At 50.1% G+C, this 13904-nt stretch overlaps 1 protein-coding gene across 1 annotated transcript in view; it reads left to right on the forward strand.

The window, feature by feature from the left end:
- The first annotated feature begins 1782 nt into the window (after nt 1–1782).
- Nucleotides 1783–13904, forward strand: part of LOC138301662 (olfactory receptor 6M1-like) — a 95723-nt gene continuing 83601 nt past the window's right edge. Inside the window, exons 1-3 of the mRNA XM_069242177.1 lie at nt 1783–1797; nt 3062–3968; nt 9412–9416. Coding sequence (XP_069098278.1) covers nt 1783–1797; nt 3062–3968; nt 9412–9416 — 927 coding nt within the window. The remainder of the gene's footprint in view (nt 1798–3061; nt 3969–9411; nt 9417–13904) is intronic.

Consider the following 13904-nt stretch of genomic DNA (forward strand, 5'->3'; position numbering starts at 1 on the left):
TGAGTGGCCAGTGCCAGCAGGTGATGTCAGAGACCCCTCCTGATAGGTGCTTACCTGGTTAGGTAGCCAATCCTCCTCTGAGGGCTATTTAGGGTCTCTCCTGTGGGTTTCTCTTCCGATAACGAATGCACAAGCTCACCAGAGTTCCTTCGCATCTCCTTCTTTGACTTCTGCCAAGGATCGACCGCTGACTGCTCCAGGACGCCTGCAAAACCGCAACAGAGTAGCAAGACGACTACCAGCAACATTGTAGAGCCTAATCCTGCCGGCTTTCTCAACTGTTTCCTGGTGGTGCATGCTCTGAGGGCTGTTTGCCTTCACCCTGCACTGGAAGCCAAGAAGAAATCTCCTGTGGGTCGACGGAATCTTCCCCCTGCTAACGCAGGCACCAAACTTCTGCATCACCGGTTCTCTGGGTCCCCTCTCATCTTGACGAGCGTGGTCCCTGGAACACAGGAGTTGGATCCAAGTGACCGTGACAGTCCAGAGGTCCTTCTGTCCAAATTTGGTGGAGGTAAGTCCTTGCCTCCCCACGCCAGACAGTAATCCTGTGTACTGCATGAACTGCAGCTGCTAGGGCTTCTGTGCACTTTTGCAAGGAATCCTTCGTGCACAGCACAGCCGAGGTCCCAAGCACTCCTTCCTGCATTGCTCAACTCACTGAGTTGACCACGACTTCATGGGACCCTCCTTTGTAGTGTTGAGACGACCGCCTTGCTCAGATTTCTTGAACGCCTGTTCAAGTACTTCTGTGGGTGCTGCCTGCTTCTTCATGGGCTCTCTGTGCTGCTGAGCGCACCCTCTGTCTCCTTCTCCATCTTCCGTTGTTGCAGAATCTTCAGCTTCTTCCACCCGGTGGCAGCCCTTTTGCACCTTCATCCGGGGTTTAGTGGGCTCCTGCCCACCCCTGACACTTTTGTGACTCTTTGACTTGGTCCCCTTCCTTTGCAGGTCCTCAGGTCCAGTAATCCATCTTCAGTGCTTTGCAGCCAGTTGTTGTCCTTGCAGAATCTCCTATCATGACTTTAGTGTTTCTGGGGAGGTAGGGTAACTTTACTCCTACTTTTCAGGGTCTTGGGGTGGGGTATCTTGGACACCCTTAGTGTTTTCTTACACTCCGAGCGACCCTCTACACGCTACACTAGGCCTGAGGTCCATTTGTGGTTTGCATTCCACTTTTAGAGTATATGGTTTGTTTTGCCCCTAGGCCTAATGCACCCTATTGTATTCTACAGTGTTACACTATATTTCTAACTGTTTACTTACCTGATTTTGGTTTGTATGTATATTTTGGGTATTTTACTTACCTCCTAAGGGGTATATCCTCTGAGATATTTCTGACACATTGTCACTAAAATAAAGTACCTTTTATTTTTAGTAACTGAGTATTGTGTTTCTAATGATATAGTGCTGTATGATATAAGTGGTATAGTAGGAGCTTTGCATGCCTCCTAGTTCAGCCTAAGCTGCTCTGCTACAGCTACTTCTGTCATCCTAAGCTGCTAGAACACTACTAATCTACTAATAAGGGATAACTGGACCTGGCACAAGGTGTAAGTACCATCAGGTACCCACTATAAGCCTGGCCAGCCTCCTACACACCCGCATACACACAATCATAGATATACCCACACCTCCACACACACACACACAACACCCCCCACCCCCGCCCCTGTCAGAGCACCCGACTTACCTGATGTCAGGGGGTCCTCCAGCAGTAGATGGAATAGGGCGCTGCTGCCATCAGCAGCATCCGCCAGCAGAACACCGCCAGGCCGTATCATGGGTCATGACACGGTCTGTGGTGGTCTACTGGCATGGCGCTACTGCTGGTATCAGGACCTCTTACCCCCATCTGCCGGCATGACCACAGCCGGAATTCCGCCAACCTTTTGGCTGAAATCCAGCTGTGGTCATAATAGGGCGGACGGCTGGTAGCTGTGGCAACGGTCTTTTGGCACCTGTCGCCACGGCGGTAGGCGGTTTGTACTGCCAGGGTTGTAATGTGCCCCTATATCTTCCCAATATGCAGCTTCGTACCCATTGTGCAGGCATGTTTATTCTGTGGGTTTGTATGTATCATGGATGGTTGATGATTTATCTGATGTTTTATGTAATATTGTTAATGTGCACCACTCTCATATGCTTTCAAATGATAACGTGAAAACTTCTTTAAAAAAATGAAATAGAATATTTCTAATTATTCTGATGTTATAAAATGCTTTAGCTATAGAAGAATAGGGCAGTTCAAATTCTGTGTCATTGACACTCCTTCATGCACAGTTCATCTGCTCGCTTAGACCTGTAGTAGCTGAATGGGGAGTTTCAGAGGTGTTGTAAGATAACATTCTTATCTAGGACATCATGTGCTTTGGAACCAATTGATTCTTCAGCTGCCTACTAGAAGTCAACCTGACGAATTACACTTTTTTCTATGCTGCCCAAAGCTAGACTGGGGCAAGGAATTTTACTATCTTAGATACACTGCATCTATCTGATTCGATACTACTCCACCCGTCTAAATGCGTTGGCAGCCTTTGATACTTTTAAAGGCAACATTCACCACTCTGTTGTTGGTGGTCCTCCACCTTCTCTTTGATCAAAACTTTACTACTAGATAAAAACCTGTAACCTGCAGGTTACAGTCTTTACTCAGCAGCTGCCCATCCTGTGAGTAGCAGATTACACACGTTGGCTGCAAATGTACTAACTGAATTCTGCCCTGCAATCAGATGGAAACAAAATGATTTCTGCGGCAGGGCAGAGTATGTAAAAATAATTTGTATACACTGGCAGTCTGCACGCTTATGCCATTCTGAACGCCTCTGCTTTTTGGGGCTTCACAGCCTTTCTTCCATCCACCCTCTGAGCCTATTTGTGGATATTCCATTTCCATCACTACCTAATTATACATTATTTTGCTTCTGTTGAAATGTATAGAGTTAGTTTTGGTTTATGTGTTCTTAATTGTACTTACTGTTTCTATAGTACACTAATAATTGCCCATCTTGTCATTTCTTTGCAGATAAGCATGAAGTTAGGCATGGAAAGGTACAATCAGTCTATAGTGACGCATTTCATTTTGGTGGGGCTTCCCACACCCCGCAAAGTGGAGATGTTATTGCTTCTGCTCTTTTTGCTGATTTATCTTCTGATATGGATGGGAAATCTTCTCATAATAGCCCTGATCATCGTGGATTATCGGCTTCATAATCCAATGTATTTTTTCCTTGCTAACTTTTCGTTCTTGGAGATTATGGTGTCAACTGTCGTGGTTCCAAAAGCAATGGCTAACCTTGTGTCTCAGAACAGGACTATCTCATTTGCTGGCTGCCTCACTCAGTGCTACTTTTACTTTTCACTGGGGACTGCTCAATTTCTTTTACTGGCAGCCATGTCTTTAGACCGGTATGTGGCAATCTGCAATCCGCTGCGTTATTTGACCATCATGAGTTGGAGGACGTGTATCTCTCTGCTCATTTTTAGTTGTGCTGGAGCTTTACTGTGCACACTTTTTCCTACAGTGTTGAAATTCTCTCTGGTATTCTGTGGATCCAACAAAATAAACCATTTCTTTTGTGATGCCGTGGCACTAATCAAACTTTCCTGCGTAGACGCAAAACTTCTAAAATTGGTTGATTTCATTACATTCTCCCTGGTAATTTTGGGTTCATTGATCATGACAACAGTTTCGTATGTTTATATCATCATAACAATCCTCCGGATCCCCACAGCTGGTGGGCGCCAGAAGGCTTTCTCCACCTGTGTCGCTCATCTTACCACAGTCAGTCTTGGCTATGGCAGCGTGATCTTCATGTATGTCAGACCAATTCGAGGGTCTTCAGTAGAGTACAACAAGATTGTAAGTGTCCTTACCATTTTTGTGACACCTGCACTTAATCCATTCATATTTAGTTTAAGAAACAAAAATGTTAAGCAAGCTCTACAGGAGAATATTCTTGAAAAAAGTAAGATTTTCATCACTCAGTTTTCCTCCTTTAAAAAGATAACCATTTCAACATTGTAGATGCCCTACATATTAGGTAAATTGCATGCAACATTTCAATTCCTACATGCTTGATGTTAAATAGGAATAATGGCTCTTCCTCAGTTAGCAGAATATTTTGTGTACACATGTCAATAATCTATACACCAGTTTGTGAGACTGTGTAATTATCCATCAAATAAATTGCAGTGATATAACATTTCATTTTATGGAGTCACAGATAATAAGAACGATTTTCATTGTGCAAAGTGAATGTCGCAGTGGCTAGTGCAAATTACTCAAGAGCATGGATTATGCAGAAACACAGTTGTTTGAAATAATATCATTGTCTACTTAGAAATAAGCAAATGGCTGATAGAGGTTTTAGAATAAAGACCAAAGTCCCCACTGCTCTTTTGGGCCAACAAAATATTCATATGCTACTTATATACAGTTGCCTTTTCAGGGCAGCGGGGATAACTAGCGGGCCATCATCAGGACCAGGTTGTTTTAGGGAATATAAGAAAGATTTTCAACTATCAAACAAAATACTTTGCCGTGAAAGCTGTATTTGGGAGCTGTCAGAGTAACTCTCTAGGGAGTACATTCTTTTTTATAAAATAATTTTGACTTCTAAAGCGCACTGAGAAATTTGGGTTAAGTCTGAAAGTAAGCACGAGAGGCAACTATCACTCTCCGTGCTGCGCAATGAACTAAAGTGCTTGATGTGCAGTGAAAGCAGAGAAGCAGCACACCTTCTATTTGCATTACATGCTGTGGCAAATTTATTTACATTCGTTTTTACCATACAGTATTTTTACTAATTTATCATAAAGTTTAATAAACGTCACAATTGTCTGTATACTTTATTACACGGCAGAGAACATCGAACTATTTGGTGCATCCCCTTTGGGGGTTTGTGGATGTATTTCCAGGGAGCATGGGGAGGGGAGATGCAAATGTCCTTGCAAGTGCTTGTAAATGAAGATGACCTGGATGCGCAACCTTGTTTATTAGGCTTGTCTCCAGACGGTCTTCATTTACAAGCAGCTCTTGAAATCCTGAGTGCCATGGGAGAGGGTCAGTGAGTGTGGTCGCGAGGTGAAAGATGTAGCTAAAAAAAACAAAATAATTGTTTAGTGTTTTGTTGTGTTTTCACCTTCAAACAACTGCATATAAGCGTGCACAGTTTAAATAAAAAATAAATGCAAGTTAAAGTAAACAAGGAGAAAGTTACTCATTTATGTTATGAAAGCTCATTTGGCTACTGCAATCACTACAGGTATTTGTACGTGTGACCTGAGAGTCAGAGAGCTGAAGTTGGCACAATAGAGGATGAGACTGTACTTAGTGCAAACAGTTATGTCCATTACAAGAATTCACTCAGCCCACACTCTTTCACTGTCAGGCAGTGACACCTCAAGTCAGCATTAACCTTTGAGGGGCAGTTATTTTTGGTTTTATAAAAGGTAAGCCAGGAGTGGCAAGGAGAAGGTCACCAGGGTTGCAGTCAGCCGCAGAACCCTTATCCTCCAGACTATTAGGGCCTCAGAGAAATGGCATAGGAGAAAGAGTGAGATCAATGGACAGAATCAAACAGAAGGCCCAGATGAATGGCACTATGGCCCTCATTACAACCGTGGCGGTAAATGCAGCCTACTGCTGTGCTGACGGCCGCCAGCATACTGTGCCCACAGCAGTGTTCCGCCATGGGTATTATGACCCGTACTGAGAATTTCGCCACTATACAGACACCCACACAAGTCCGCCACCCGAAAGATCAGTGATAAACTGGTGATAGCAAAACCCACACCGTTACGCCAACAGTAATACGCCCACAGTTTCACGACCCATGAATCACCGCAGCGGTCTTTCAAACACAGTAAACCATTGGCGGTACACACCACCACACTCAAAATACAGACACACTTATAAAACTGCACCACATTGGACTATTCAAACTACACACACCTGACATACATACACACACCACACCCACACACCTAATCCAATATAAAACACACACCCAAATTACCCATAACCCCATACAGCGAAAAAATAGATATCAAGCAGAGAGAGACAAGCCAGGAGCACCCACTCAATCAGAGGCACAGAACACCATCCCCCATACACCATTCACGCCATCACAGCATACACTGCAACACATCACCCCACACATCCTCACACATATCACTCGCACCACATCCATGGCACCCCAAAGACACCCCAGGTTTTCTGAGGAGGAGCTAAAGGTCATGGTGGAGGAAATCATCCAGGTACAGCCACAGCTATTCGGATCACAGGTGCAGCAGACGTCCATTGCAAGGAAGATGGCGCTATGGCAGACAATCGTGGACAAGGTCAATGCCGTGGTACAGCACCCAAGAACCAGGGATGACATCAGGAAGAGGTGGAACGGCCTACGGGGGAAGGTGCCTTCCGGGGTAGCAAGACACCAGGTAGCAGTACAGAGGACTGGCGGTGGACCCCCACCTACTTCCCCACAACTAACAACATGGGAGGAGCAGGTCTTCGCGATCATGCATCCTGAGGGCCTCACAGGAGTAGCAGGAGGACTGGATTCTGGTAAGTCAAATCTTAACTACTACATCGCCCCCACCCTACCTGCATGCCATCACAAACTCCTACAACTACCCTTACCCCATCACTGCACCACCTCACATATCCCCCACTAACACAACCCACCCATCCCAATACCAAGCCAGCCCTGCATGCAACACCAATGCATGGGCACCCATCACAGACCTGCATGGATGCCCATCACCACAGCATGCCCAGTAGATAGACTCACCCAGCCCACAAAATCACCACTCACACATGGCCAAGCTGACAGGGAAATCCCAATCATACAGGGAAACACACCCATGCACAAGATGGCACACGCAGACACATTAAAAATTCATTTGCATCCCCGCAGGACCCATACTCCACGTCACCGAGAGGAGGTGTCAGCCACATCCAGTCCCCCACCTGAAGACGCCCACAGTGACGACAGCAGCTCTGCACGCCTGGATCAGGATGACCAACCTGGCCTATCCAGAACCTCTGGACAGTCGGTTCCCCTGCCACAGTCACAGCCCACCACAGAGCCTCCCCCCTCAGGAAACACCAGCACAGCACCCACCCAGCAGTCCCATGCCACTGTCCCCAGCACACGTCAATCAGCAGTGTGTCCACCACTACAGGGACCCCAGGCAACCCCACAAACACAGGACGATCAGGGACCTGGGGTCAGTGGCAGTGGGCACGCGGTTCACGGGACAGAGGCACAGGACAACAGGGAAGCTGGGAGGACTGCTGTGCGACAGGGAGAGGACAGGCCCAGGGAACCCACTCTCCACGAGGCACTCTCCAACATCCTGGGAGCATACCACCATTCCCAGGAGACGATGGGCCAGATACTGGCCAAGTTGCAGGAGACCCAGCGGCAGCAGGAGGGACAGTACCTGGGCATCAGGGATGACCTAACAAAAATATACACCATCCTGTTCACCATTGCAGGGGTGCTGGCTGACATGGGCAAGACCATGAGGGAGGCAGTGGCACAACAACGGGTGCCTGACACTAGGCAAACTGAGGAACAGCCTTCCACCTCCGCCGGTGCTAGTGGACAGGAGTCCCCGCCACAGGACCAACAGGCCACCAGCATCCCACCCCCTGCAGAAGGAGAACCACCCCACAAACGGTCCCTGCAATCCAGGCAGAAGCCAGAGAACATTGCCAAGACCCCGCCAGGAAATAAGACTCTCCTGATTGTCACCCTTCTGTCCCACTCTGTCACCCTTTCCACCTTGAACTGCCATTACTCCCCTTGCTATGCCCCATGGACAATGCACCTGTGATACCAAGAGACTGGAATCTACCCTGGACTTTCCTCCGCCATCAGCCCAGCCCCTTGCACATCCCCCTCTACTTATGAGCACCTAAATAAAAACCCTTGGAACAAATACCAATCTGGAGTCTGTCAAAAGATTCACAAATATATTAATACAACATTATCAAAGCATTGCAACTCAAATGTACAGTGAAATATACATTAAGATGACCTTTCGTGGGCAGCAGTACATATAGCAGGAGCCAGAGTGGGGCACAGAGATCTGAAGATAGAGGTTCCAAAGGGAACAGTCAGTGGCCAGAGACATAGTGAAAGAGGCTGCCTTGTACAATGTCCAACAGATAACTGAAATGTAAAGTGAACTTACAGTGTCTTACCTGTGTGTCACTGGAAGTACTGCAGAAGTATATTGGCTGTGTTGTCCATATCTTCCTCTGCCTCCTCTTCGTCACTGTCCACAGGCTCCAGCGCTGCCACTAGACCATCTCTAGGCACATCCTCCTGCAGAAAAGGCAACTGGCGTCTCAAGGCCAGGTTGTGCAACATGCAACGATGATCTGGCATACCTTCCTCGGTGAGTAGTACAGGGATCCACCTGTCAGATGGAGGTACCGGAACCTGGCCTTCAGGAGGCCGAAGGTCCTTTCTATAATCCTCCTTGTACGCCTATGTGTCCAATTGTAATGTTCCTCTGTCCTTGTCCTGGCATTCCTCAACATGAGAGGTTGGGGTAACCAGAGTCACCTGCAAATATCGAGGGATACCTGTTAGCCATACACTCACTCTTAGGGACAACCCCATACCCATACACCAATTTATACTGGGTGGGGACCTTTGGCTCACCTATTAGCCACACCCGGTGCCTCTGGAGTTTGTCCATCACATATGGGATGCTGCTTTTCCTCAAGATAAAGGTGCCATGCACAGAGCCAGGATATTTGGCATTCACAAGGGAGATGTACTGGTCCGCCAAACACACCATCTGCACATTCAGAGAGTAAAAGCTTTTTCTATTCCTGTAAACCTGTTAATTTCTCTGGGGGGGACAAATGCCACATGTGTACCATCACTGGCACCAATGATGTTGGGGATATGTCCCAGGGCATAAAAGTCAGCCTTCACTGTGGCCAAATCCTCCACCTGGGGTAACACAATGTAGTTGCGCATGTGTATCAGCAGGGCAGACAACACTCCGGTCAACACGTTAGAGAACATTGGCTGAGACATCCCTGATGCCATGGCCACTGTTGTTTGGATGGAACCACTTGCCAGGAAATGGAGCACTAACAGGACCTGCACTACAGGGGGCATTCCTGTGGGCTGGTGGATAGCTGACATCAGGTCTGGCTCCAATAGGGCACACAGTTCTTGGATTGTGGCACGATCAAGTCTGTAGTTAATGATAATGTGTCTGTCCTCCATTGCCACAAGGTCCACCAGTGGTCTGTACACTGGAGGATGCCACCACCTCATATTCTGCCTCAGCGGTTGAAGCCTATGGAAGAGAACGGTGAGCAGAGGGTCATATTCACACATCTATTGCACTAATGATGATTTGTTTACTTTACAGAAACAGTATGTGAACTCGAGAGTCAGTTGATGTGCCAATGTCTACTGTAACGCAATTAGGACTGATGGATTAAACCCAGATCTGAGACTGGGGGTGAATGTTTGTTTTGTTCTACATTCCGTCCATCAACTGTTCTTTTTGCGTTTGTCGCCCCAAGTGGGAAGGGTATGCCCAGACGTGGGTCCCGTGCTCACTATGCCACCAGATTCAAGCTAGCCTGGCTGAAGAGGGGTGATACCCCGAAACTGGTCCCAGGATGCTTGTTTCTGGTCCAGGGAGGACCTGGTCTGGCAGTTCGGGCTGAACTGTTCCCATGGGGAACAGGGTCAAGACTGATTTGCATATGACTGGGTCCAAACTGGAATGGCATGGTGAGCAAAAAAACTGATGGATTAAACCCAGATCTGTGACTGGGGGTGAATGTTTGATTTGTTCTACATTCCATCCATCAACTGTTCTTTTTGCGTTTGTCGCCCCAAGTGGGAAGGGTGTTCCCAGACGTGGGTCCAGTGCTCACTATGCCCCCAGATTTAAGCTAGCCTGGCTGAAGAGGGGTGATACCCCGAAACTGGTCCCAGGATGCTTGTTTCTGGTCCAGGGAGGACCTGGTCTGGCAGTTCGGGCTGAACTGTTCCCATGGGGAACAGGGCCAAGACTGATTTGTATATGACTGGGTCCAAACTGGAATGGCATGGTGAGCAAAAAACCTGATGGATTAAACCCAGATCTGTGACTGGGAGTGAATGTTTGATTTGTTCTACGCTCTGTCCATCAACTGTTCTTTTTGCGTGTGATGCAATTAGGTGCCATGCCATGTGCCCCCCTGAAATGGCGACTGCCTGACCTGTGAGGAGGGACAAGTGGAAATGAGGTAATTGCGCTTGCATTGTGAGCCGTCGCAGTAGGCGGTCGATGACCGATGTGCAAAATTGCATTGGTTATCATTGGGCCCTATGGGTTCCAGGAGCCATTGACGATGTACGCCGGCAGTGACGGTACGCTCCGCCGCGGATGTCACTGCCATTTTCTATCTAATCACTCACTTACTACCTGACCTTCAACAGGAGACGACCTACACTACAAGTGCTGCTGTGACCTGTGTCTGGAACCGACCATGGCTCATGTGTCTGGGGAAAGGGCCCCTGCCTTCACTGCGGAGGAGTTGGAGAAACTGGTGTATGGGGGTCCTACCCCAGAACACGTTACTCTACGGTCCTCCAGACAAACAGGTGAGCACACTGTCAGCATGATGCATGGGCCATGAATGTAGGGATTGCTATGTGTGTAAGCCACATGTAGGTGGGGGGCAGAGGCATCCTGGCCAGAGTGCAGCATGTAAGGTGGTCAATGTATGTGCGTCAGGGGATGGGTGGGATCTGGTGGGCAATGAGTCTGATGGTCCGGACAGGTGACTAATTCCCTTTTCTGCTGTCTTTTCCCTCCAGGTCAGCGACCACCAGAAAAATGGACCCTGGGGGTCTTCGACAGGCGGAGCACCCACTGCGGCAAGAGATGGGAGGACTTGCGCCACTGGGCAAAGAAGACGGTGGATGCCCAGCTGGGGCTGGCCTCCCAACGAGGAAGGGGTGCCCGTCGCACCATGACACCCCTGATGTTCTGCATCCTGGCGGTGGCCTATCCGGAGTTGGATGGGTGCTTTAAGGCATCATAGGAACCATGAGGGGGTGAGTACAGAAACTGAAACCTGACTCTGCGTGCGTTATTAGGTACCTGGGTGGGGGGTGTGGGCTGTTGATGCCCCTAGGCCAGGGCCAACATGGCAGGGTAGGTCCCTTGTTGGGCAGGCTCTGTAGCACTCCTACCCCAAAAGTGTAAGTGGGCATCTACTGCTGGGCAGGATCCTGTGGGTTTCTGGTATGCAGATGATGGCGTTAGGCATTGTACCCCATGGGCTGGTGACTGTCTTAGTAAATGGTTGGGTATGGCCTAGTGCATAGGGCTGTTCCCTGTGCGTTGTGTACGCCAATGGTATTGATGTTGCTGTTGCTGGCATTGACCAAGTGTTTCCTTTGTCTCTTCCCCCCCCCCCTTTTTGTTTTATCACCTTGTCCTTATGTGCATTAGCATCATCTGGTGGAGGAGCAGAGGCACCGGCGACAGAGGGAGCTACATACCACAGGGCCCAGGATGCCGAATCCACCAACAGTGAGGTCATCAGTGGGATGGAGGGCGAGGGGAGCACCACGGCAGGCACTGGAGTGAACAGTTCAGACAGTGATATCTCCTCCGATGGAAGCTCCCTGGTTGTGGCGGACACCTCTGTGCCCACCCCAACTACAGGTACAGCCGCCACCCCGTACCAGCCCGCCCTCCCAGCACCCCCTCAGCGTGTTTCCTGTGCCTGCTCACCCAGGAGGGTGGGCATCTCCTTCGCCCCAGGCACCCAGGCCCTGCCCCAGTTAGCTCTGCTGTCCTGAGTGAGGAGGCTAGTGACCTCCTGCGATCCATCTCTGTTGGGCAGTCAACCATTGTGAATGCCATCCAGGGGATGGCATCCCAAATACAACAGACCAATGCATTCCTTGAGGGCATTCATACTGGCATGGCGGCCCAACACAGATCAATCCAGGCTGTGGCCTCCTCTCTGATGGCAGCCATTGTCCCTGTTTCTAGCCTCCCCCCTCCAACTTCCTCTACCCAATCCCATTCCCTTCAACCCCAACCTATCCTAAGAATACAAGCAGACCAGCATGCACACAAGGCAACACACAGGAGTGGTTCAGGCAAACACAAGCACCACACATCATCCCACAGGCCCTCACACAAACACCATCCAGATGCAGACATACCAACATCCACTGCCTCCACTGTGTCCCCCTCCTCCTCGTCCACCTCCCTCCGAGTTGCATCTACACTCACACCTGCATGCACTACATCCTCATCCACTGCCACCATCACCATCATGCCTATCACAATACACCCCTTACTGGTAGTCACCACCCCCACATTGATGCACACATCCCCTGTGTCCTCTCCCACTGTGTCTGTGACCCCTCTTCCCAAAGTACACAAACAAAAGCACTCAGACACCCAACAGCCATCCACCTCACAACAGCATCCAGCCCATGCACCTGCACCCAAAATCAGAAGGCAGACACCTCCTACAACCACTTCCTCTTTCTCCATTCCCAAACCTTCACCCTCTTCCTGCTCCAATGTCCCTAGGAAACATTTCCTTTCCACTGTTGACCTCCTCCCTACCACTCCCCCCTGTCCTTCACGTCGGGCCAGGGTGGTCAGAACCCAGGCGAGCACCTCAGCCACCCAGTCCATGGCCACAGTAGTGGTGACAGCTGCTCCAGGTGGGAGAGGATACCGGGCACCAGGCAGCCACACTGAAAGGGTGCCTGCACCAGGTGCTGCAAGAAAGGCTAAGGAGGCACCCCCAGCTGTGTCAAGGAAGGGCAAGGAGGCACCCCAGCTCCTTCAAGGAAGGGCAAGGAGGCACCCACAGCTGCTACAGGGAAGGGCAAAGAGGTGCCCCCAGCTACTACAGAGAAGGGCAAGGAACAATCCCTGGCTGCTCACAGGAAGGGCAAGGGGCCTGCACCAGCAGGCAGGAAGGACAGGAGGCCTGGTGCTGGGACTCATTCAGAGCCCCCACCACCAATCATGGTGGTTCAGCCATCCGAGGCTGCAGGGGAAGGGCTGGAGCCTACCCCACCACGGCCAGCACTGCCACCAGCACCCTTGTTAGCAGCACCAGCCCCAGTGGGCAGCCATCAGAGGCTGCAAGGGAAGGGCTGGAGCCTTCCCCCACCAATGCCAGCACCGCCACCAGCACCACTGCCAGCAGCAGCAGCCCCAGTGGGCAGCCGTCGGAGGTTGCAGGGGAAGGGTTAGAGCCTCCCCCCACCTCTGCCAGCACCGCCACCAGCACCACCACCAGCACCACTGCGAGGACCAGCAGCCCCAGTGGTCAGCCATTTGAGGCTGCAGGAGAAGGACTGGAGCCTCCCCCCACCACTGCCAGCACCACCACCAGCACCACTGCCACCACTGAGCAGCCGTCACCACCGGCAGACAGTGTGTAGTCCTGCATCCATGGGCTGTTGTGCGGCCTGGTCCCAGCAAATCCTGTGGGTCTGACACTCAGGTGAGAGATTGTGACCTTGCACTCCCCAAGATCTGCATCACAGGGCACAATGCACCCTCCAGAACCAGTGGAAGAAGCCATCCTCTCACCCCATCCTCCACAGGACGAAGCTCACTGGGCACAATGCCCCCTCCAGAACAAGTGGAAAAGCCATCCACTCACCCCATCCTCCACAGGATGAGGCTCACTGGGCACAATGTCCCCTCTCGAACCGGTGGAAGAAGCCGTCCACTAAAGAGACTGTGGCCTTACACTCCCAAGGACCAAGCAGTGGGCAAACCACTCACTTGAGAGACTGTGGCCTTGCACTCCCCAGGACCAAGCAGTGGGCAAGTCACCCACTTGAGAGACTGTGGCCTTGCACTCCCCAGGACCA

This window comes from Pleurodeles waltl, chromosome 6 (genome assembly GCF_031143425.1).
Source record: "Pleurodeles waltl isolate 20211129_DDA chromosome 6, aPleWal1.hap1.20221129, whole genome shotgun sequence".
NCBI lineage: Eukaryota > Metazoa > Chordata > Amphibia > Caudata > Salamandridae > Pleurodeles > Pleurodeles waltl.